Raw genomic sequence first — 26,057 nt, 5'->3', positions numbered from 1 at the left:
GCTATGATTTTAACAGATTTCTTTCTTAGCATATAAAATGAATATTTGAAACTGAAGCTTGATCTTTTGAAGACACCCCACAGCCACTGCCACCATCTCCCCCGCCGCCGCCGCACATACTTTCTTTTTCTAGACATTAGCTCACAGCTAACCCTATAGTACACATGCAGGTACATACTTTAATTTCAGTGTCCTTCTTGATGCTGGTAAAATTTAAAGGAAAATCTCACCAGCATTAATTTTTTTAGTATGTATGTATATTAACTATATAATAAATATTTTTAAAAGTAGTATTGATGATCAATACAGCCAGTGGTAATTAGGAAAAATGTGCAAAACTATTCACATCCCTGGGACTGAAATTCTGTTATACTGAAAGAGCAAATTTTCTGTGTGCATAATACGAAACCAAATTCCTATTTGTTCTAATCATACAAAGTTAACTTTAAATATTGCATTGTATGTATTGAGTTGATTTTTAAGTCCAAGAATTAGAAAGCATCTGTGCCAGAAAAAAACGTTTTTTTAAAATGATTTTTAAAATTTTAAGTTGGGATAAAAAACACATTATATAAAATTTATCATCTTAACCATTTTTAAGTTTCCAGGTCAGTAGTGGTAATGTCACTTACACTGTTGTGCAATAGATGTCCAGAACTTTTTCATCTTACAAAACTGAGACTCTATAACCACTGCATATGGGTATATACTCCCCCTTTCCCTCTCCTTTCTGTTGCTATGAATCTGACTTCTTTAGATATCTCATATAATTGGAATCATACAGTATTTTTCTATTTATGACTGGCTGAATTAACTTAGCATAATGTTCTTAAGGTTCATCCACATTGTAACATGAGACAGGCCTTTCTTCCTTTTTAATGATGAATGATATTCCACTGCATGTAGTATATACATTTCATTTATTTATTCCTCCATTGATAAATGTATGTGTTGCTATTACCTCTTGGCTACATTGAATAATGCTGCTATGAACATGGGTGTGCAAATACCTCTTCCAGATAAGGAAATGTTTTAAATCGATTTTATCCAGTGATATGACCAGTGAGTATTTCAAACAAAATGTCTGCATGTGTTACTGATAAGCAGTTGGATGAGAAAAGTGCCAAACACCAGAACATGACAATGGAAAAGAACATAGAATAAAACTGCAATTAAGTATACCATATTTCTAATTCTGTATGGACAATGACTACTCATCTTACATAGCAAAATGTAGCCTCCTTACCAGTAATTATTACACCTCCATCTTTATGATCTTCAGCCATCTCTTGAACATGGACTTCTGAGTTCACATCAACCTCTTTTCCTGATAACTGTAAATGAGCTTGAAGAGATGATGCAACCTTGACAAGAATAGAGCCTGTAATAAGTTTACAGGAGAGCTTATTAATGCAAAGAAATCAAAACTACCAGAGCCTATTACAAAAATGAATGAATGGGAGGCACTGCTCCTGGTACACTGTCTTTATTTCTCAGTATATTTTACTTAAACAGCAGAGTCTTTTCCTTACTCTCTGGTGGTCAATGTCTCCTTACTCCCAAGGCATTCACAGTAACTTATGTCAAGAGTATGAGTTATTAGGACATAGACTACTACTTCTTCTTTTGTCAAAAGCCCTCATCACAGAAAAGTGAGCGGTGTGTTACACATGAAGCTTGTAGAAAGGACTTACCATTAATTGAGCATTTACTAGGGCGTAATGTAATTATACCTTAACTATTGTACCTTATCTCTTTTAATCTCCACAGCAGCTTTATGAGATATTATTATAATCCTGATTTTACAGATGAAAACTTGCTCAAGTTCCCACTACAGCTAGTGTTGGAATCTAGATCCAGTTCAATGACAACAAAACCTATGCTCTTCACTACTGTGGTATTTTACACACTGCTACCTCATCTTATTACAGAACTTGTAACCTCACTGATCATTATTAATACAACTAGAGCTCTGAGCTCTCACATTTTCAGCTGTACCTTGTTGGGGACAGGGGGATAATAATAATAAAAAGAAGAGAATATTTGAATTTTAATTGACTAATGTTTCTTTTCAGTGGATCACAGTCTTTTAGGTACCTGAAGCAAGACACTCAACTTTATTTCCACTATAATCTTGTAGCAATTCAAGCTTCTGAAGGAGGAAATAAGAAAAAGTACTGTTACCCAAGGAAGGATTTTTCAAAACAATGATGTGGGTTGCAGTGCAAACTCACCAGCACACTCCACTCCTCCTTCAGAAGTTTTCTTTCTCTGTTTCTCATTCAAAAAAGCTTTTTTTTTTTTCCCAGAATACTGTTAATGTTTAATAATATAATAGTGACTACAATATATAAGGCCAGTTCATTATTTTCCAAACATTCTCTGTAAGTTTTTAACAGGTTACTTTTTTTTTTTTAATTAATTTATTTACTTTTTAAATACATTTGTCTCTGCCTTCCCCCCACCTCTTTCCCTTGCCCCCTCCCACCTTCCCTCAAAAAAGCTTTGATTACATGGCTGCTGCCATAAAATATTAATCCCACCTCTGTGGACAAGATGGTCAGGATGACATCCATTGTGAATAATGGAAAGATTCCTTTTAGAATGCATTTATTTATGGGTCATTGTTTGCCTTCCAGTTTGGTTAACATAAGTGTACGTTTCCTTAAGTAATTTCTTATCCTCTTAGTCTTCCAAACTAAAGCTGGAAGTTTAAGATAAGGCTGATGAACTCTCATACTTACTCCTCAAAAAAGAGAGGAATAAAGCACATCACTACAACTGGTTTATTTTATTTAAAAAAAAAAATTGCTTTTTAGACTTTAAATGTAAACTACTGACAGGAGATTCCCCATTACAACAGATGTGAAAACTTTAGGAAAAAAACAACACTGAAAAACTTTTAGAAGACTAGAAAACACATGTTTTTCTACCAAACATACTTTAAAAAGTAGAGAATAACAGATTTTAAAAGCTTTTTAAGGACTTTATTATATCTCTAAATAAATCAGATGTAATAATTTTTTCTGTTCTTAAATGAATAAAGGTATTTTAAACCTGTGAGAGCTTTAAAAATGTTAGGCAATACAAACAGTTTTATCCCCATCTCTCTCCATATTCTCAAAAATAAAAACTATCACTACCAATGCTCCGTTACTGTTTGTGAATTAAGAATTCTCACATCTTGAAAACTCTCAAATGTCTCCTTCAACATGATATTTTTTAAGAAATAAGAGCTGGTGCTCTCATTTAATGAAGGCATACTATACTGAGATTAGTCTGCCTCACTAAACTAAAAATCAACTAAATACATACAGCGCAAGACTTAAAGATTTTATCAAAGACAAATTTTAAGTGGAAAAGTCAATATTCAGATGTAGGCCTGACCAAGCCCAAACACAGTCTTTCTGAAAGAATTAATAAGATCCCATGATTTCCACAGGGAGAAAGAAAACAAGCATAGTAACACTCTTTTTCAAGTAGCAAAATGTTGAAGACCTAAGAGACTCAAGTGGCTGGCCCTTGAACCCCATAGCAAGACAGGGGTAGAGGTGGAAAGGATTCCAAATGTCTTTACTAAACATTAAGCAATAGAACCCTGAATAACTTTCCATTGCTCTAACAAAGTTACTGTTGCAAAGGGTACTGAGAAGAGATCTAAAGTAAGATAGAAATCTTTGCTTCCAGTTATCTTTAAGCTTCTGCTAGTAACATGGTTCCACTAGGAGAAAACACAAAACTGCAATCTTAGTCAAATTTTGTAACATCATATGCCATTTCAATAGGTTACTGGAACAACATTCCAAATAACACTCAAAAACATTTGAAGTAGATGAAGATTGTTTGTTTCGTTTTACTTTTCTGCCCATCCATACAATAAAGGAAAAAATTTCATATAGGAGCTTTTCCTCTGTTACTAGTTACATTAAATGTAGTAATGGTTCATTTTCTTCTTCATAATAAGAAAATGCAATTATATGACTCTTATGGCATTCACAAAATACTCTGATTAGCATTATTGAAACTCTTAGAAATTTAGTCAGGACATTATATTATTTAAAGGAAGACAAATGTGATCTTGAGAAATCAAATCACACCTATATGTCAGTAGTAACTTCAGTTTCAGAACTCTGTGTTTTTACTTTTATATTGACACTCTTAACAAGTAAGCCTCATCGACAAAAAGAAAAAAAATTAAACCAATGGGGGAAATAAATTACTAACAGCAAGAACAACTTGTCTCTGTAAGGAAGCATTTTCCTTGCTATACACATAGCCTTGGTTTGGACAATATGCAAGAGCTTCTAGAATTTATTTAAAATAAATTTATACAGAGTTACGGTTATTAACTTTTTGCACCCAGGCCACTTCGCCCCAGTGGCAAACATATTCCAAGTACCCAGGCCACTTGCCACCATGCATGTATCCATGTACACATGCACAGTCTTCAGAGTATCGCCTTTATTTTTTTAAAGATTTTATTTATTTTTATTTTTTGGGGGGGAGGGTTTTATTTCTTTAGTTTTAGAGAGAGGGTAAAAGAGGAAGAAAGAGAAGGAAACATCAATGTGTTAGAGAAGTGTCAACCGACTAGGTTATTTCTTCTATGCCCCCAACCAGTGACCTGATCCACAACCCAGGGCATGTGCCCTGACTAGGAATTGAACTGGTGATCTTTAAGTTTGCAGGCCAGCACTCAATCCACTGAGCCACGCCAGCCAGGTCTAAGTGTATCACTTTTAATGAAAGATCTGGACTCTTAGAATAAGTTATTTGTATTAGAAATAAGATCATAGGAAGAGACACATAGTAAGTAATTTTATTTATTGATTTTAGAGAGGAAGGGGGGAGAAAGAGAAAAACAGAGAGAGGGGGCGCAAGAGAGGGACAGAGAGAAACATTGATTTGTTGTTCCACTTATTTATGCATTCATTGGTTGATTTCTTATATGTGCCCTGACAGGGGATCAAACCAACAATCTTGGCTTATTGGGACAATGATCGAACCAACAGAGCAACCTGGCCAGGGCCATATAATAAGTCTTGATACTTTAAGGAACTAAGTCAACAATCACTTTGGAGAACGCTCCTGCTAATACCTTTATTTCAGGATCACATTCTAAAAAGTATTATTACTCTAGAGTCACAGACTCAAAGGTCCTCTTACAGTGGCCATAAGGCTTTCAGAAGAATGGATGAGAGCATTTTCCAAAGAGTACTGTATTTCAGGCATAAGTTAAACTGAAAAAACCCAAACACTAACACTAAAACATTTTACAATAATAGTCAGTATATTACAACATTTTTGTTTGCACTACAAAGGGAAAGATAGTCTTCATGGCTATCTCTCCCCAGAGTTTCAAAGATCATTGGTCTATGGGACTAGTATTCCAGTCTCTAAATCAAGTTCTATCAGAAGAAATTTTCTTGAAATCACTTTGTCAATACTATAAATAAGATAATTTGACCATCTATTTCCTGACGGTTATGTAAAACCTTCCTTAAACCATGTCAAAAAAAAAAACAAAACAAAACATTTCACTTGGCAAACCTTTATGGGATTTCAATTCCACCTTCCCCAGTTGGCTGACATAAACATCTAAGACACCCTGATGAGTTGAGGCTTTTAGACATCCAGAGGAGGAATCTAGGAGGAAGGAAAAAGCCATAAACATAATCATTCTTATTTGAGTAAATGGAATTATAAACTTGAACTAAAAAGCTCTGCTTCAGCATCAGGATAAGGAGCTAAGAGTCTAGCAAGGTTTTTTTAAGAAATTTTTTTTCTTGTAACTATTTCATCTTTTGTTTTAAAATGAAAACAGGAACAGAAATATAGAATTATACACCCAGACAACTAATAAAAATCCCTATGTCTATAGTAACCTGCATAACTTATCTCTAAACATCTAAGGCATCCTGTCTAAACATGTTTACTCTAAAACTTAATGTGTAGGAAGGACAGTGTATAAGCAATACATCCTTGACATCCAAGACCATTAAGTATCACTGATACGTTTAATTTATTATCAACTTTCAAACTTTACTAAAGAATTATATCTTGTATGCAGTCACATATAAGTAGTGGCAAAGTTACCAAAAATCAAAACCTCTTATATGTTCTCCCTTTCACAAATCTGCTAGTACTAGAAAGGGCTGCTTAGAATATGGAAGGTTTTGTTGCATTTCTTAGAGGGACACAAGTCGGGGCAGGGAATTGATTGAAAAGTGGGTGAAGCTTTTTATAGCTAAATATTTCTTTTCAAATTTCCGGAATTGAACAGATATTTTAAGTCAAGAGAACATCAAAATTAAGGTGGTCCTGATTTCACACTCAAATTTCCTTCTGTGATCAATCACTTCCATTTTTCAATTAGCTAACATTTCAAGAAAGAGATAAAGAAACAAGTGAATGATGTTGAAGAATCAATGCTAAGTAGCTTCTCTTTTTTTCTCCTCTCCCATGGCAAAAGCCAAAGCATATATATGTATATATTTTTTTAGAGATGCCTCTTTAAAAGGATATTTTATCTGGAGCTTTTATTACTTCAAAGTGTAAACAAAGTAAGTAGGGAGTATGATGAAACTAATGCCAAAAATTATACTACTGTATTTTTTATAAAATATAGTCAATATTTTTCTTTAAATTTTAGATGACTCCAAAGATGACAACTTGGGAATAAACTGTTTAAAATCTGACTCCAAGATAATTTATAATAATTTATCTCTAGTCTATACTGAAAAATGGCCTTTATCAGAATCAATTTATTTAATTTTTAAAATTTAAGTATAGTTGGCATGAAATTTATATTAGTGTCAGGTATACAATATATTGATTCAACATTTATTTAATTAAGCCACTAGTGATAAATAACAGAAGAGCTGGACAAAGACAAATATTGCTTCCTTAGGTACCAACAGAAACTCCTTTTAAAGACCCTTACTACATCCTAAAAGAAGCCAAGTAAAAATATATTATGTTAAAAAATGTGGACTATACAATGTGTGCATTTCCCAGGTTGAACAAAATAAAAATATTTGAAACATCAGTTTGATTTCTTGCTTTCTCTAAGAGGAAAAGTAATACAAAATTTTAGGTGGTTCATAAATAATACTTTTTACTTCTCTCCCCTTCCCCCTGTGGATGGGAAATAATCACAGCTAAATAATTATCTCCTAAGCCACTAAGTAATTACATTTTCATGTTATCAGTGTTGAGTTCTGATGATGGCCCATTCCTTGGAGGCTGTCAAAAAAAACTATTAGATGCCAAGAAATTTGAAAGCCTTGACGAAATGGACACATTTCTAGAAAAAGATAACCTTCCAACACTGAATGAAAAAGCAGCAGAAAGCCTGAACAGAACAATAACAGCTGGTGAAATTGAAGAAGTTATCAAAAAACTCCCAGCACACAAAAGCCCCAGACCAGACAGTTTCACAGAAGAATTTTACAGAACATTTAATGAAGAGCTAACTCCTGTCCTTCTCAGACTTTACCAAAAAATCCAAGGAGAGGGAAGATTCCCAAACTCTTTTTATGAGGCTAGCATCATCCTAATCTCAACACCAGATAAAGACACAACAAAGAAAGAAAACCATGGGCCAATATAGCTGATGAACATAGATGCTAAAATCATCGACAAAATATTGGCAAACCGCATCCAGCAATACACTGAAAAGATCATCCAACATGATCAAGTGGGATTCATCCCAGGGAAGTAAGGATGGTTCAATATTTGCAAATCAATAAATGTAATACATCACATAAACAAAAGGAATGACAAAAACCACATGATCCTATCAATAGATGCAGAAAAAGCATTTGATAAGGTACAGCCTCCGCTTATGATAAAAATACTCAGCAAAGTGGGAGTAAAGGGGGCATACCTCAACATAATAAAGGCCATAAATGAGACACCCACAGCCACCATCATACTCAATTGGCAAAAACTAAAAGATTTCCCACTAAGATCATGAACAAGACAAGTATGTCTACTTTCACCACTTCTAGTCAACATAGTATTGGAAGTCCTAGCCACAGCGATCAGACAATAAAATAAATAAAAGACATCCAAATTGGAAAGGAAGAAATAAAACTGTCATTGTTTGCAAATGACATGATAGTGTACATAGAATACCTCCACCAAAAAACTACTCGGCCTATAAGTGAATTTGGCAAAACAGCGAGATACAAAGTCAACATTCAGAAATCGAAGGCATTTTTGTACACCAGCAATGAAATATCAGAAGCAGAAATAAGGAAAATAATCCAATTTGCTATAACAACAGGAAAAATAAGGTACCTAGGAATAAACTTAACCAAGAAGGTAAAAGACCTGTATTCAGAAAACCACACAACACTGAAGAAAGAAATTAAGGAAGACACAAATAAATGGAAGCATATACCGTGTTCATGGATCGAAAGAATTAACATCATCAAAATGGCCATACTGCCCAAATCAATTTATAGATTCAACACAATCCATGTTAAAATAACAATGATGTATTTCACAGATATAGAACAAACATTTCAAATATTTACATGGAACCATAAATGACCCCAAATAGCTGCAACAATTTTGAGAAAGAAGAACAAAGTAGGAGGGATCACAATACCTGACATTAAACTATAGTACAAGGCCACTGTAATCAAAGCAGTCTGGTACTGGCATAAGAACATATAGATCAATGGAACAGAATAGAGAGCCTGGAAATAAACCCATGTGTCTGTGGTCAATTAATATTTGAAAAAGGGGGAAGAAGCTTAAAATAGAGTAAAAATAGCCTCTTCAGCAAATGGTGCTGAAGATCTGGTACAGATACATGCAAAAAATTGAAATTTGACCACCAATTTATACCATACCCCAAAATAAACTCAAGATGGATAAAAGACTTAAATGTAAGTTGTGACACCATAAAAGTCCTAGATAGAGGAGAACATAGGCAGGAAACTAAGATATCCCATGCAGCAATACTTTCACTGATATGTCCCCTAGAGCCAGGGACATAAAGGAAAGAATAAACAAATGGGACTTCATCAAAATAAGGAGCTTTTGCATGGCTAAAGAAAAGATCAGGAAAATGAAAAGGGAACCAACCATATGGGGAAATATATTTGCCATAAGGGAAAATATATTTGCCAGTGATAGCTCAGATAAGGGTTTAATCTCCAAAATATACAAAGAACTCACACAGCTCCACTCCAGGAAGACAAACAATTCAATTAAAAAATGGGCAAAGGAACTGAACAGAAATTTCTCCAAGGAGGACACATGCAGGGTCCAGAAACATATGTAAGGATGCTCAGCATCACTAGCCATCAGACAGATGCAAATTAAAACCCCTACGTGATACCACTTCACGCTGGTCAGAATGGCCACCATAAACAAATGAACAAAAAACAAGTGCTGGCAAGGTGGTAGAGAAAAGGGAACCCTGGTAAACTGTTGGTGGGAATGCAGTCTGGTGCAGTCACTGTGGAAAACAGTTTGGAATTTCCTCAGAAAGCTAAAAATGGAACTGTCTTTTGACCTAGCAGTTCCACTGCTGGGATTATACCCTAAGAATCCTGAAACACCAATTTAAAAGAAACTATGCACCCCAATGTTCATAGAAGCACAATTTACAATAGCCAAATGCTGGAAGCAACCTAAGTGACCATCAGTAAATGAGTGGATCAAAAAACTAGTACATTTACACAATGGAATAATACACAGCAGAAGGAATGAACTCCTATCCTTCAAGGCAGCATGGATGGAACTGGAGAGCATTACGCTAAGCGAAATAAGCCAGGGGATAAGACAAATACAATATGATCTATACCATATGATCTCACCTATAAGTGGAACCTAATCAACAAAACAAACAAGCAAGAAAAACATAACCAGCAACAGTGAAAGAAAAAAATAAACCGACAGTAATGAGAGGGTGGTAACGGGGATAAGAAGGGGAAGGGTAAAATCAGGGAACATGTATAAAGGACCCATGGACAAAGCGAAAGTGGGGAAGGATTGAGGGTGGAAGGTGGGCGGGAGCAGAGCAGGGAAAATGGTGGTGGGAAAATGGAGACAAATGTAGTTAAACAATAAAAAAAAAAGGAGAGAGAAAAAAATAAATGGAACATGACCTGATGTTCCAGATGAAAGTCATTGTTTTTAAAAATGAGTTCAAGGAAATTCAGGATTTTGATAATCAAATAATTTCTAGCACTTCAGCTTCTTAGAGAGCTCTGTATTATGGAAGTTAGGAAGAATGGGGTTTTGGGAGGTAGGTTAGAATATGTATTGGGTTGGCCAAAAAGTTCTTTTGTTTTTTTCTGTAAGATGGCTCTTATAAGCATTTTAACTCTATTCAAAACAATCTTGTTAGATTATATTGTTACAATTGTCGCATCAGCATGCATTTAAAAAAAAATTGGTTAATTTTTGGGTAGCCATTTTAATATTGAAGATGGAAGAAAATATACATTTTTGGCATATTATGCTTTATTATTTCAAAAAAGGTAAAAATGCAACTGACACATAAAAAAAGACTTGTGCAGTGTATGGAGAAGGTGCTCTGACTGCTTGAACATGTCAAAAGTTTCGTGCTGGAGATTTCTTGCTGAATGATGCTCCATGGTTGGGTGAACAGTTGAAGTTGATAGCAATCAAATCAAGACATTAATTGATAACAATCAACATTATATCATGGGAGAGATAGCCAATATACTCAAAATATCCAAAAAAATACAGTTATTGGTGAAAATGAAAAATGTGTCTTTTATTTTACAGAAGAAACTACATGGAGTTTTTGGTCAACCCAATACATACAAAATCCAAATAACTGATGAGATTACTTAAGAAGCTGATCAATTATACAATCTAAACTAGCAATAACCATACTTATACATATTCTTCTTAATAAAGAAATCATGGAGAAGAGAGTCTATTTTCCTGAAATCAGATAGGATAATAAATACCTAAATCATCTCAAATTTCTTAATATTCCAATTAGATAATATTATATAACTTTTTCTCAACACCTATTCCAGTATCTTGAAGCTTCTGCTTGTCTAACATATTTCCCTCAGGTTCCCACAAATCACTTTGCTCCTTTATTATTGTTTTGCTTCCATTAATGTCAATTCCTCAAAATCCAAGTTACTCAGTAGATTTTAATTAAGTTGTCATGGTTTGCAAGAGCTGCCTCTAACTTTCTCAAGCAAATCTTTTGTTTTAAGGAAAACACAAAGCAACCAATCAAGAAATTACAAATAAATATCACCTACTTGTTACCTTTGAGATTAAGACATCAAACCCAAAATTTCTCCAGAGTCATAACAATAGGTTTTAGGCTCATAGCCACCTCTTCTTTTGATTAAGAGTTTTATTGGAATACAGACATATCTGTTTGTTTGTGTATTATCAATGGTTGCTTTTGTGTTAAAATGACAGAGTTTTATAGTACAGACAGACTGTGTGGCCTAGAAAGCCAATAATATTTACGATCTGGTCCATTACACACCAAATTGGCCAACACCTATAGCAAACCATTTTGTTTGGAGGAAATGAGCTTTTCCTCCAAAAAACAAAATGTAAAATTTGATTGTATTTGAGACAAAGAGATTTACAAATTTACTGAAACCAGCTTTTTTCTCACATAAGGGTCAAGAAATATATAGTTAGTTATAAAATTTTTGCTTACAGAAATTAAAAAACTTCTTGTCTCAAAGCAGTTCTAACTTCTCATTGACCCTGATCATTTACCATTAAGAAAATAAAAAGGCAAGCTACAGACTGAGAGAAAATATAGGACAACAATGTCTGACAAAGGATTTGTTCCCATGATATATAAAGAACTCCTAAAACTCCATAATAAAAAAGACAAAATTGAAAATTAAAAAAACAAAATATTTGAAAAATAAATGGGCAATTAAGGAAAAAAATAAACAAATGGGACTACATCAAATTAAAAGATTTCTCCATGGCCAAGGAAACCATCACTGAAATGAAAAGGAAACAGACCGTATGGGAGAACATATTTGCCAATGTTATATCAGACAAAGATTTGATCTCTAAAATATATAAAGAACTCACCTGACTCAACAACAGGAAGACAAACAATCCAATTAAATAATGGGCAAAGGACCTGAACAGATATTTCTCTAAGGAGGACATACAGAGGGCCCATAGATATATGAAAAGATGCTCAATACCACTAGTCATGAGAGAGATGCAAATTAAAAACACAACAAGATATCACTTCACGCCAGTCAGAATGGCCATCATTAATAAATCAACGAACAAGTTCTGGCAAGGATGTGGAGAAAAGGGAAACCTAGTACACTGTTGCTGGGAACTGACTGATGCAGCCACTGTGGAAAACAGTATGGAATTTCCTCAAAAAATTAAAAATGGGACTGCCTTTTGATCCAGCAATTCCACTGCTGGGAATATATCCAAAGAATCCTGAAATATCAATTCAAAAGAACTTACGCACCACTATGTTCATAGCAGTGCTATTTACAATAGCCAAGTGCTGGAAACAGCCTAAGTGCCCATTAGTAAATGAGGGTATCAAAAAACTGTGGTACATTCACACAGTGGAATATTATGCACCAGAAAGAAAAAAGGAACTCCTACCTTTTGTGACAGCATTGATGGAAATGGAAAGTATTGTGCTGAGTGAAATAAGCCAGGTGGTAAAAGACAAATACAACATAATCTCACCTATAAGAGGAATCTAATCTAATGAACAAAATAAACAAGTGAAACACAAATAGAGGCAAGGAAAATTGGAGCAGACCAACAGTGACCAAAGGGGAGGGAGGAGAGAGATAATCGTGGCAAGTGGGGGAAGGGACTAGTCAAAGAACATGTATGAATAATCCATGGACATGGACAACAGTTTGGGGATTGACTATGGGAATGGTGCATGAGCTGATCGGAGGAGTGCAAAGGGGGAAAAATTGGGACAGCTGTAATAGAATAACAATAAAAAATTTTCCCTGGCTCGTGTGGCTCAGGGGATTGAGCGCCTGCCTGAGAACCAAAAGGTTGCTGGTTCCATTCCCAGTCAGGGCACAGGCCTGGGTTGTGGGCCAGCTCCCTGGTTGGGGGCATGTGAGAGGCAACCATTTATGTCTCACACATTGATGTTTCTCTCTCTCTCGTTCTCCCTTCTTTCCCCTCTCTAAAAAAGTAAATTAAATAAAAAACAACAATAAAAATTTTTGAGAGAGGAACAAAACTTTACAAAGGAAATTATACTAATGACCAATAAGTGCACAAAAAAGTGCTGAACACCGTAAGTCATCAGGGAAATATAAATTAATACCAGAAATATGCAACTATTCACACACCAGAAAGCATAAAATTAAAATAGACTGACCATGATAACTGTTGGTGACGATGTATAGCAACTAAAATTTTCAAACATTATAGGAGGGAGTATACAATGGAATTCTGGGGAAAAGTGTGGTAATTTATCACAAAACTAACTACATACCTAGTCAACCCAGCAGCTCCATTCTTAGGTATTTAGCCAAGAGGAAAAATATATAAATACACACACACACATACACATACATAAACACACATATTCATAAGTATACATATACATATATTTATATAAATGTGTAAATATATATACATATATACACTTAAACATGTATGTGTGTATGTGTGTGTGGTTCCATAAAATGACTCGCCTAAGAATGGCCACAGCAGCTTTATTTACATTGCCCAAAAAAGAACAGCCCACGTATCCAGTAACAGGAAAATGGATAAACAAATAAGCTTTATAGTTGCCTATTTTCACTTTTGCATCCTTCTGGCACATTAGGAAAGAACAGCAAACGTTAGTCTTTTAAAATAAATTATGGAAAGAAGGGGAGAGGATTAGTCAAAAAACATGTATGAATGACCAATGAACAACTGTGGGTGTGGGGGGTGGGCTCGGCGAAGGAAGACAAAGGGGGGAAAATTGGGATGACTGTAACAGAATAAACAAGAATTTAAAAAAGAAAAAATATAAGAAAAAATATAAATTATCTATTACCTCCCCAATATCCTGTTGTGGTTGGAATAAAGTCCCCATTCTTACCATGTCTACAAGGCCTGATGATCTTAGCCGTCCCTCACTTACCTCATCTTCCACCTCTTTTCTCCACAAGTCTGCTTTCTATACCTCAAAAATGATAAATGCATTTCATTTTCAGGACTTACACTGACTGTTCCTCTATCTGTGGAGCTCAATTCTAGAATTTTACATATTCTTTCCTGTTATTCTGGTCTTAGTTCAAATATACCTTCTCCAGGCCCTCCCTGATCGTTAAATAAAATAGCTTTTTTTACCCACTCTCTATCTTATTACTTTCTCCTTATTTATTGATTGTACTATCTGAAATGATCTTTTCTTATTTACATACTTATTGTCTTTCTCCTCAGTCCTAGGTTGAACATGGAGACTATATCTTGTTGACCATTTTATTCCTCAGTACCTAAAAGAGTTCCTGATATAGAGTAGGGACTCAATAAATATGTTGAATAGTTACCCCCAGTCTTGTTGCCTTCAAATGCGGACACAGTTTTGAGACCAACAAACAGTAAAATAATTTATGTCTTTCTTCCAAAGTCTTAATATAGATATTTATAGCGTTAAAAAAACATACAAAATGAACATTTCCCTTATAATTAAGGTTAAAACATAGTGTGGCTTCACTGATGTTTCTCTCCATCTCTTTCCCCTCCCTTCCCCTCTCTTTAAAAAAGTAAATAAATAAAATCTTTAAAAAAAGAAAAAAATATAGTGTGGCTTAATGGCTCTGTATTGTAGGTAATAAACTGAAAAAGGAAAGAGGGTAGTTTATTGAACACTTCTGGTCAAGATGGAGGCATAGGTAGATACATTTTGCCTCCTCGCACAACCAAAAGACGGACAACAACAAATTTAAAAACAAAAAAGAACCAGAATTGCCAAAAATCGAACTGTATGGAAATCCGACAACCAAGGAGGTAAAGAAGAAACATTCATCCAGACCAGTAGGAGGGGCAGAGACAGGCAGTTGGGGGTGGAGAAGACGCAAGGCAGCAGCTGGAGGACTGGGTGAGCAAGACCATGGCTGGCAGACTTGGCAGTACCACATTTGCATGCAGATAAACTGGAGGAATAGCTGGGGAACAAGACAGACAGCACAATCCAGGTTCCAGTGCAGGAAAAGAAAGCCTCAAAACCTCTGGCTCTAAAAACCTGTGGAGGTTGTGGCAGCAGGATAAACCCCCAGCCTCAAAGGAGAGCCCGTTGGAGAGACCCACGGCATACTAGAACATACACAAATCCACCCACCTGAGAATCAGCACTAGAAGGGCCCAATTTATTTGTGGGTCGCAGGGGAAGTGACTGAAAGCCTGCAGAGGGCCAAGCAAGCAGCATTGTTCCCTCTTGGACTCCTCCCCAACATACAGCGTCACAACACAATAACGTGGGTTGCCCCGCCTTGGTGAATATCTATGGCTCCATCCCTTCCAATGTAACAAGTGCTCTGAGACAAAGAAATATGACCAATGAAAGAACAGATCAAAGGTCCAAAAATAGAACTGAGCAATGAACAGATAGCCAATCTATCAGATGCACAGTTTAAAACACTGGTAATCAACATGCTCACTGAATTGGTTGAGTATGGTTGCAAAATGAAGGAAAAAGCAAAGGCTATGCAAAGTGAAACATGGAAAAATATACAGGGAACCAACAGTAAATGGAAGGAAACCAGGACTCAAATCAACAATTTGGAGCAGAAGAAGCGATAAACGTTCAACCAGAACAGAATGAAGAAACAATTCAAAAACATAAGTAGAGGCTTAGGAACCTCTGGCACAACTTTAAACGATCCAACATCTGAATCATAGGGATGCCAGAAGGAGAAAAGGAAGAGCAAGACATTGAAAACTTATTTGAAAAAATAATGAAGGAGAACTTCCCCCATCTGGCCAAGGATATAGACTTCCAGGAAGTCCGGGAAGCTCAGAGAGTCCGAAAGAAGTTGGACCCAAGGAAGCACACACCAAGGCACATCATAATTACATTACCCAAAATTAAAGATAAGTAGAGAATCTTAAAAGCAGCAAGAGAAAAGGAGACAGTTACCTACAAAGGAGGTCCCATAAGACTATCAGCTGACTTCTCCAAAGAAACATTACAGGCAAGAAGGGGCTCGAAAGAAGTATTCAAAGTCATGAAAGGCAAGGACCTACATCCAAGATTACTCTATGCAGCAAAGGTATCATATAGAATGGAAGGGCAGATAATGTGCTTCCCAGATAAGGTAAAATTAAAGGAGTTCATCATCACCAAGCCCTTATTCTATGAAATGTTAAAGGGACTTCTCTAAGAAAAAGATGATCAGAAACTATGAACAGTAAAACAGAGGGGAGGGGGTGGGGGAAGAATGGGGAAAAAGGTACAGGGAATAAGCAGCATAAATAGTAGGTACAAAATAGGCAGGGGAAGGTTGAGAATACTATAGGAAATGGAAAAGCCAGAGAACTTATTATGTACGACCCATGGACATGGACTAAGGAAGGGGGAAACGCTGGGGGAAGGGGCGGTGCAAGGTGGAGGGGAATAAAGGGGGGGGAATGGGACAACTGTAATAGCATAATCAATAAAATATATATTTTTAAAAAAGAGGACAGCTTATTGAAAGGCTACCATGCATTGGGCTATACTTTACATACTTTTTCTCAACAACCTTGTGCTATATGGGTGGTATCCATGTTATGTATAAAAATGAACCCTTAGAGGGATTTAGTAATTTGTTGAAAGTCACACAGCTGCTATGTGGTAATACCGAAATTCACAGTCAAATCTATTTCTAAAGTCCATGTTTTTCCACACTATCAAAGATCAATACATGATAACTTACAAATGCATACTTTTTTCTTTTATTTTGATTCTTCCAACATAGAACTCAAAGTTTACCAATGATGTTTACAAAATAAGACAACCAACCTTTATTTACCTTTACATATCTGTGTATTTTTAAGAACAACCTAAGTTTTTAAAGTTTTTTTAAAAACAACATAAAACCATAATTTGTTTTGCTAAAGAAAATTATAAAGGGTCATTAACACTTCTATAATTTTGGCCTATCTATACCTATTAGATACAGATATAATAGATAGATATCTAATCTATAAGATATTTCTTAAATCTGGGCTCACAAAGTTTTCTTTGAGTGGACAGATTTATCTAAGAGAAATACAACACCTTGCTTCAAAATCCTTCTAATACTTAACAGTGGGGAAAAAGGAAAATTTACAGGGAAAATTAATAAGAATGTGTAATATCAATCACTTATACAGAGAATGAAACCATCTTCAAAGATGTAAATTATTGTACATTTCATCCTTGCTATTACTGTTCTTTTCCAGTATCGATAAACACCATTCATTTCCAATTTTAGAGAGAATGGTTTTCCCTTTTTGTTCCCACATTTCCGCCCAAAAATAACACTAGCATTATTATATCATCATATCGTATGAATTTCACAAGTTCACATTTGCCTAAAGGGCTGCTAGTGGGTAGTGAAAATCTCTGTGCTTTCTAATTTAAAATATTCCTCTCCTTTCCCCCACTTCCCTCAGTGTTATAAACCCCACCCATGTCTAGGACTTCTCCCCAGGTAGCTCAGCTTCTTGCCAGTGTACCTTTTTGTTCACCCTAGAAACTTCTCTTACTATTCCCCGATGCATCCTCTGATGAAATGTACTGAAGAGTCAACAGTAAATCTTGATTTACCACTGGAACACAGGTTTAGTCCTTTTATCATGTTTTAGTTAAAATGATTTATAATTATCATTGAGGAAGTCTTTATCTTCTATTTATTCCCCCATTAAACATAAAAGTTAAAATCTCTAAAAAACATAAAGAAGGATGTGTACTTTAAGCCAAAAAATCCATTAAGTGATAGTGAAAAAGATTGTTGGACTATTCACTATTTCAATTGGCACAAAGATAAGAAAAATGTAAAATGTCAAAAAGGAGGCCCTGGGCATTTATACTGGTAAGCCATAGCTCCCCAACAAAGATCCAAGATTCTCATCCCTAACCCCCTACCCTCTAAGGACTAAAAAACAACCACTACTTAGAGAGCTGGTGTGCCTTCACCTAATAGGCAAGCAGATGCTACTCAGGATGGAGAAAAGCTCCAGGGGTGTCCAACGTCTTGACATCTCTGGCCCACCCTGGAAGAAGAGCTGTCTTGGGCCACATATTAAATACAATGTGAAACGTAATCGCAAAAAAAATCTCATAACATTTTAAGTAAATTTACAATTCAGTGTTGGTCCTCATTCATAGCCACCCTGAGCCGCATGGGCCACAGGTTGGACACCCCAAAAATCTGAACTTTTTCCTCCAGCAGGCCCAGCCTCATATGTGGTGATTAGGTCTAAAGTACCATTAGTCACTATTAGCTCCAGCCTAGGATTAGAATAATAACAATAATGAAGATGGCTATTATGTATTGAATTATTATCATATGTCAGGCACTGTGCTAAAGTACACACACACACACACACATATGTGTATATATGTGTGTGTATATATGTGTATATATGTGTCGGTATATATGCATGTGTGCATATGTATAAAATTTTGTTTACTTCTTTTAACAACTCTATGACAGGAATTTATTATTTCTATTTTTCAGATGTGGAAACTGAGGCACAGAGAAGTTAGGTAATTTGCCCATGTATAGATAGTGGTGAAATCATAATTCTAACCCTATTCTAATTGATGCCAAACCTATAATTGTTGGGAACCGTCCTGCCTGGTTTGAGGGACTGTAGCCTCACTAACAGGTGAGAGGGCCCCAAGACTGGAGCTGAGCAAGGAGGTCTTGGGAAAATAGGCCACTGAGGAGACAAAACCTGGCCCCTGGCGCAGCCCCTGCCTCCCTCACATCATCCTGCTTGGCTCTGGAGGATGGCTGGTTAGTCAATGACTGGTAAGACCCCTCGATGGCAGAGACCTACGACAAGCACAGTCACATAGGGGCCATCAGGGAAGGACTTGGGCAACATGGGAAGGGGCCAAAGACCCTCACCCCTCAGCTTTGTCACGGCCAGAGTCCTCATTCTATCTGAAAGAAGTCTCCTTATCTCTTGGCTGCTCTGCTCCACCCACCTGACCAGGTAAGTGAAACAATATTAAAGGCAGGTACATCCCTAAACTGGATCAGGCAGTTCCGAGGGGACAATTAGGCCTGGAAAAGGAATGCATTAAATCCTATGAAATTTACTTTGCTAAGAATGCCCTCGAGTTAGAGTTAATGAGTACTGATGTCTGGGGTCTAGCATAGAATGTGCTCAGTTTCCCAGGTTTCAGGGCTGAAGGGTCACCACCCTGTCTACCACACCCTGACCTGAGGCAAACCTCTGTGTTCCTTCAATCATAGCCTTTGACATTGATTGATGAGCTTTGTATGCATGCTGTATACCCCTGTGCATATTGTTCTCAATAAAAGTCACTTCAAGAGAAGGGCTCGGGCATTCTCCACTAGAGGGAACCACCACTCCCTTTTCCTGGTAGACTGAGAGTGTCTGGAATGACTTATTTTATTCCCTCATCCACAGCAACCCAGAGAACAGCGTACACTCCCATCATATAATTATATAGTATTTATAGGATGATGAACCAATGAATTTCCAGAAATAATCTCACATATTCATACATTGTGGCTTGCCTATTTTTAATTTGCATATCAGGATCCTAACAAGTCATCAGCTAAACTATAGACTTTATTTACCCTAACAAGATATCACAAATATAGCTATTTGAAAATCATGCAAAATTTACCAACTCGTATCTTAGCACATACCTACTGTGATGTTACCCATCTTGCTTTGTAATGTTATATTGCCTGTAAAAGAGATAGAAAAAAACAATTTTATATGTTAGGAATACTCTACAAAGGAACTGTGTTATACTGTATTCTAAAACATGGTTGGAGATTCACAATGTTATTTAATAACATTGTTTTTATTGTTGGCAATTTTTCTCAGTATCAAACACCTCAGATATTTAGTTGCAACTCTGAAATAAATGGCTTTAGGCATCTATATATACTCTCTTCCTCCACTCCACCTTAAGCTTTAACTGTATAACTACGAAACATACCACCATACATTCTGGGAAACATGGAAGAAACATAATACCTCCAAAAACCATAAATGAAAAAAATCATTTAAATGGACTATGCATTTTCAACCTAAAACATTACTGTATTTATCAGACTATACAAAGCCAAGTTTTAAACCAAGTAACACTCAGATAATCTATGAGAAAAAAATAATGCGACTGTTTTTCAGGCCAGTATGCTATGCCTACATGTTAGATTAACGTGGTTTTTGTGCCAAGAGTTAAATAGTTTTGGGGCAGGAATAATGAATACATTGAAATATGACTAACAAATTAAAAAGCTTCAAAGGTTTCCCTCTTTCAAAGAAAATATATTTTCCAGAGATATTGCAACCATTCTTCACAGTTCCCCACCTCCACACCAAAAATAGTAGGCTTATGTGTGTTTGTATTTATAACTACTCTGAGCCATACTATCCATATTTACTACACTGAAGGTGTAAGCAGTATTACCTCTTCTACCATAATTCCAAAACTACACTAAAAAATGAAGGAATAACTATCACCTTAAAATTAATCTACACTAAATAAACCCATTATTTCATTTCATGGGCACATGGTTCATTTGTTCAAGTTAGATGTGCTATGATTAAAAAATCTCTTAAAACTCTTATATTCCATCATACTTCATGTGAGTATATGAACAGGTATATTTGTGTAGGAACAAAACTTAGTTTGTATAAAGTTAAGTTCAAAAAGTTATTTTGAAGTCTCAGTAAGTTATAAGGCTGTAAAGAAACTGTTAAATGTGTTATGTAAATATTATTTCATTGCTGTGTTTTAGGCACTCTCTTCTAGTTTCAAACCCAGTAAATGCAGATTCAACATCACCCACAAATAGTGGCCAAAGATCATACAGCTGCTTCGACAGCTTATAATGATCCTGGCCTCTCAAGTCCTTGTATAACCTCCTCCCCTTATGTTTAAGCTAGACTGAATGATATTCTTCTGACAAAGGAAATACAGAAAAAATGATAGGATGTTACTTTCCAGATTAGGTTACAACAAGATTCTGGCTTTCCTTACTAGCCATCTTTTGCTGTGATGGAAGCCAACTAGGCATGATGTGAACTGCCCTACGAAAGAGGCCTACAAGCACGAAATTCAAAGGGGCCTCTGCCCAACAGGACTTGAATGGAATCCCGTCAACAACCACATAAGTGAGCTAGGAATTAGATCCTCCTTTGGTTGAACCTTCAAATGAGCCCACAATTACAACCTCAAGAAGGCTCTTGGGGTAGAGGACCCAGTTAGGCCGCACCAAGATTCCTGGCCCATCCAAACTGTAAAGCAATTAAATGTTCTCAGCTATTAAGTTTTGGGGTAATTTGTAACACACTAAGAGGTAACTACTACAGATGTTGAAAGCTAGAAGTGGGGTACCACCACAATAAACACCTAAAAATGTGGGAGTAGCTTTGGAACTTGGCAAGTAGGCAGAGGTTGGAAGGATTTTGAGGAACATGCTAGAGAAGGCCTGAGTTGCCTTAAAAAGACTGTTAGTATGCTTCCTATGAGGGCCCATACTAGTGAAGGCAAGTGAGGAAAAATGTTTTGGGCAATTGGAGGAAGGCAGATAATTGTTTAGCAATACTGGAAACTTAGCAACACTCTCACCTTCAATAATGTGGAAAGTAGGAAATATGCCTAATAAACTGAATGATCTAGCTAAGATTTCTAAGCAAAGTGTTATAGGTGATGCCTATTTGTTTCCTTGTTGCTTACAGTAAAATGTAAGAGAGAAACTAAAGAACTGTTAAACAAAAAACAGAATCAGGACATGAATGTTTTTGAAAAGTCTCAGTCTTTCAGATGGCCAAAGATGCTAAGGTTAAGAACGGCTTCTAAACAAACTTTGAACACAAGCACTGCCACACGTGGCCTAAAAATGAAGCTGAGGGGATAAAAGTGTAAAACTTTTGTTAAGACCCCAGAAAGATCAAGGGTGGTACCTCACAGTATTAATGATGTACAAAAAAGTCCTTCGAAAATATTATGGGTAGGTCTCATAGATCCTCAATCAAACCACAGGCCCCTTAGAAAGCTGGAGAGCATTGTATCCCAATACCTCTGAAGAAGCCCATATTGGGGGAGGGGGCAAGGGAAAGTGGTGGGGGAAAAAAGGAAAAAAAAAAACAAAGAAGAAGCCCATATTTTCAAAGGATACTTAGATATGTTGTTTATCTAGTGGAATACACTCCAATGTGATTCACAGGAGGCTGACAAAATTTTTGACAGAAGTACAAGGTCTGTCTGGGAAAAGTCCAGCCATTGTTAATATAGTAAGACTGGTTTGTGCAACTTTGATGTAACCTGGCAGCCAAGGAGAGTGGACTGGAATGTGCATGTGTAAAACAATGATGACTTCTCTGTACTAGTCAGTGGGGGCAGTAGATGCCACTGAAGGAGCATGTGTACTGTGTGGCTGTTGTATTCAAAATGAGTGAGTAAAGCAATGAACCTGCATCAAATTTTGCATTAAGCTTGAACATTCCTCTGTGGAAACTATTTGGATAATTCAGAAGGCTGCAGCTATGGGCAACTAGTGATTGGCAGCTTCATCATGACAATGCACCCACTCATGCATCATGTCTTATGTAGTTTTTTTTTGCAAAACATCAAATCACTCAGGTGACTCAGCCCCCCACAGCCCAGATTTTGCATCCTACAACTTCTGGCTTTTCCCAAAACTAAAATCACCTTTGAAAGGGAAGAGATTTCAGACCGTTGATGAGATTCAGGAAAATACGACAGGGCAGCTGATGGTGAATGGGAGGACCGTGTGAGGTCCCAAGGTGCCAACTTTAAAGGGGACTGAGGCGTCATTGTCCTATGTACAATTTTTCTTTTATATCTCCTTTAATAAATGTCTCTATTTTCCATATTGCATGGATACGTTCTAGGCAGATCTCATATATCAGCAAACACACTGCTAAGTGGAACTAAAAGAGATGGTGACAGTACAAAATTAAAAGAGACCACTGAACCCACAAAATTCTACTGGTAGAAAGTAGACTGAGAAAACTACTCAGCTTCAAATACGTGCTACATTTAATGAAAAAGGAAGTATAACTTGGAGGGAGGAATCAAGAGCTCAGAGAACAAACGTGGAACCCTAAAGAATTCTCCCCTGGCCTTGAGATCTAATCAAGGAACCTCCAACGTTTGCCCATTCAAATGTCAAAATCACCACAAACCAATGGCTCCTTTTTGCTTATCATGTTCCCCCTTTGAACAGGAAAAGTCCAGAACAATTATCTGATGACTATTTCATCATTGTATGTAGGGTACGTAGGTGGTGTGTGGGGGGGTTAAGGTGGGGGTACTAGATAATTTGTTTTAGTTGACAGGTCTTCAAGTTCAGAGAACTATAATACAGGCATACCTCAGAGATATTGCAGGTTTGGTTCAAGATCACCACAAGCAAATATCACAATAAAGCAAGTTGTGATAATTTTGCTGGTGGAGGTTCTTGCCTTTGATTTATAAAACATGTAACATCTGTGAAGCACAATAAAGTAAAGCACAATTAAACAAGATATTGCTGTACATGAGGATTTGTACATGAGGATTAAGCAACTACACCTGAGAAGCCTCTTAAACACTGGATCCGATTTTGATGTAGAGATTCTGAACTCTGAGATGATGTATAATGGGATGAGACTTTCAGGATCCTTGGAAGGAAGGGAGGGTATTTTGCATGTGAGAGGGTCATGAATCATGGGAAGTGGGGTTTAGGGTAGAGGACAGATAGCCATCCAAACCCTTATTGGATATCTGGGGGAGCTACACACATGAAAAGTTAAAAATTAGCATTTATTGATAATTATAAGTTAACCTGGTAAGTGAACAGTATGAATTAGGTACCACAGACATTAAGAGAAAAGAGACTAAAATGACCTAAAATACACAACAAGAATAGCCATATTGGAGATTATCACCATAGTTGAGATTTGAAACATGGGTAAAATTTGAATATGCTGAGGTGGAAAGGTTTTCTGAAAAAAAGAATTACAAATAAGCAAAGATAAAAATATGGAACTATACATGTTACATTTAAATCATGCATCAGTTAGGCAAGTCTATGAGGACAGGGATCACATCTTATTTAGCATTATATTTTGAGAACTTAGCATAGTACCCAGTACATACACAGTAAACACTATGATTTTTTGAACAAATGTTCACATTTAGTTTGGCAAAATTGGTAGAGAGCAATCGTAGCAAAACCATGGAATGCTAGTCTGTTGACTTTATCCCACACTGAAGGAGTCAGCGAAGAATTTCAAAATGGAAACAATACACAAAACCCATGCTTTAGGACAATTAACCCAGTATGAGACAGTGGATGCTTCCTGTTTACTGCTTTTACCTCCTGAACTATTCAAAAATAAGATGAAGCAGACACCTAGAAATCACTAATATTTGTGATTTAATATATTAGTAAAGAACAATGACATAGTTTGATAGTCTGCTTTTTAGTTAGTGAGTCCAGTCAGCCACTCAGCAAGGCAAAGGAACTTTATTATCTATACTAGTCTTCAATGAATGCAGTAAAATCTCACTATTTTTAAATGAAAATACAGTTTCTTAAAGAGTATATGCTTATAATGAAAGTAAAGCAATCTCAAAAAAATAATGATTCTTAGAACCATAAAATAGAGGTTTTAAATTAATTAAAGAATGAGAACTAGTTCATATTATAGTGGGACCTATTATAGGGTTTCAGACCATATCTCTCTTGAATGTTAGAGTTCAGTACAGTAAAAGCATAATGGAACAATAAAACTATATGCATGAGAAATATTTGTAAATATAAATATTCCAAAATATTTTTGTCAGTGCTAATGGACTTTCAAAGCAATAAACAAAAATTATATTTACAACTCATATAAAAATTTTTAGAAAATCTTTACACTAAACAGAAACAGTCCAAAGTCATTAGAATATAAAAAATGGGCCTTTAACCTCAAATACTTTGTGGAATGAGGTAGAATATTTAAAATACACAAATCAACCAAATGGGCATTACTAGCACAGTTTTCTGTATTATGTTTTCACATACTTTATCTCCAATCACTTAAAACAATAAAGAAATCACCTATGTGAGAGGACTAGATCTTTGTAAAAGACTTCTTTCTAATAAAGCAGATGTCATATGATCTATAATTACTATGCGTACTTGCTCTGCTCTCAAGTTATAAAACTTTTCCATAAACCCCAGTGTTTGAGGAAAAATATACAGTTTTTCTTAGTTAGTAACTCTTCATTCTAGCATGGTCAGACGGAAAAATAAGCTATTGATTTAAAAATAAATATTGGTTTATTTTTCTTCACGAAAAGAAATGTGATTATGGTTAAGACAGCATATATACTTACATAATTGAAACAAAGCAATCAAATATCCTTAAAGGTTAAATTCCATTTTTGTGTTTTTTTCTTTGGGGAGCAGGTGCAGGAAGGAAGGCACTTGCTACTTGCAAGCCACAGTTGGGGGCATGTGAGAGGCAACCAATCAATGTCTCTCTCACACATTGTTTCTCTCCCCCTCTTTTGCCTTCCCTTCTAAAAATAAATAAATAAAATCTTTTAAAAAAGAGCCAGGAGGCTATATATATTTATGTTCTAAAAATATATTTAGTAGAATACATGTAAACGCATATCTTATATATGTAGAAAATTCTTTAAAATCATATTCAAATAGTAGAATATAATAAAATGCACTTAACACGATCTAAATATTTTTTGAAGATTTTATTTATTTATTTTTAGTGACAGCGGAAGGGATGAAGAGAAACATCAATGTGTGGTTGCCTCTTGCATGCCACCTACCGGGGACCCAGCTGACAACCCAGACATGCTCTAACTGGGAATT

The 26,057-nt window shown here is 36.0% G+C and overlaps 1 protein-coding gene across 2 annotated transcripts in view; it reads right to left on the bottom strand.

Annotated features, from left to right (window-relative positions):
* Window positions 1-26,057, bottom strand: part of FAM185A (family with sequence similarity 185 member A) — a 55,708-nt gene that overhangs the window by 11,725 nt on the left and 17,926 nt on the right. Inside the window, exons 5-7 of one of the 2 annotated variants that reach the window (XM_054564351.1) lie at window positions 19,863-19,904; window positions 5,551-5,646; window positions 1,247-1,381 (exon numbers count right to left, since the gene is read on the bottom strand). In XM_054564351.1, the coding sequence (XP_054420326.1) occupies window positions 1,247-1,381; window positions 5,551-5,646; window positions 19,863-19,904 (273 nt within the window). The remainder of the gene's footprint in view (window positions 1-1,246; window positions 1,382-5,550; window positions 5,647-19,862; window positions 19,905-26,057) is intronic. The other variant, XM_054564352.1, reaches the window with a different exon arrangement.

This window comes from Pteronotus mesoamericanus, unplaced genomic scaffold, assembly GCF_021234165.1.
Source record: "Pteronotus mesoamericanus isolate MK-2021 breed Mesoamerican mustached bat unplaced genomic scaffold, CSHL_Meso_final scaffold_85, whole genome shotgun sequence".
NCBI lineage: Eukaryota > Metazoa > Chordata > Mammalia > Chiroptera > Mormoopidae > Pteronotus > Pteronotus mesoamericanus.
The sequence above is the reverse complement of the archived record's forward strand: the minus strand, read 5'-3'. Positions and strand labels throughout refer to the sequence as shown.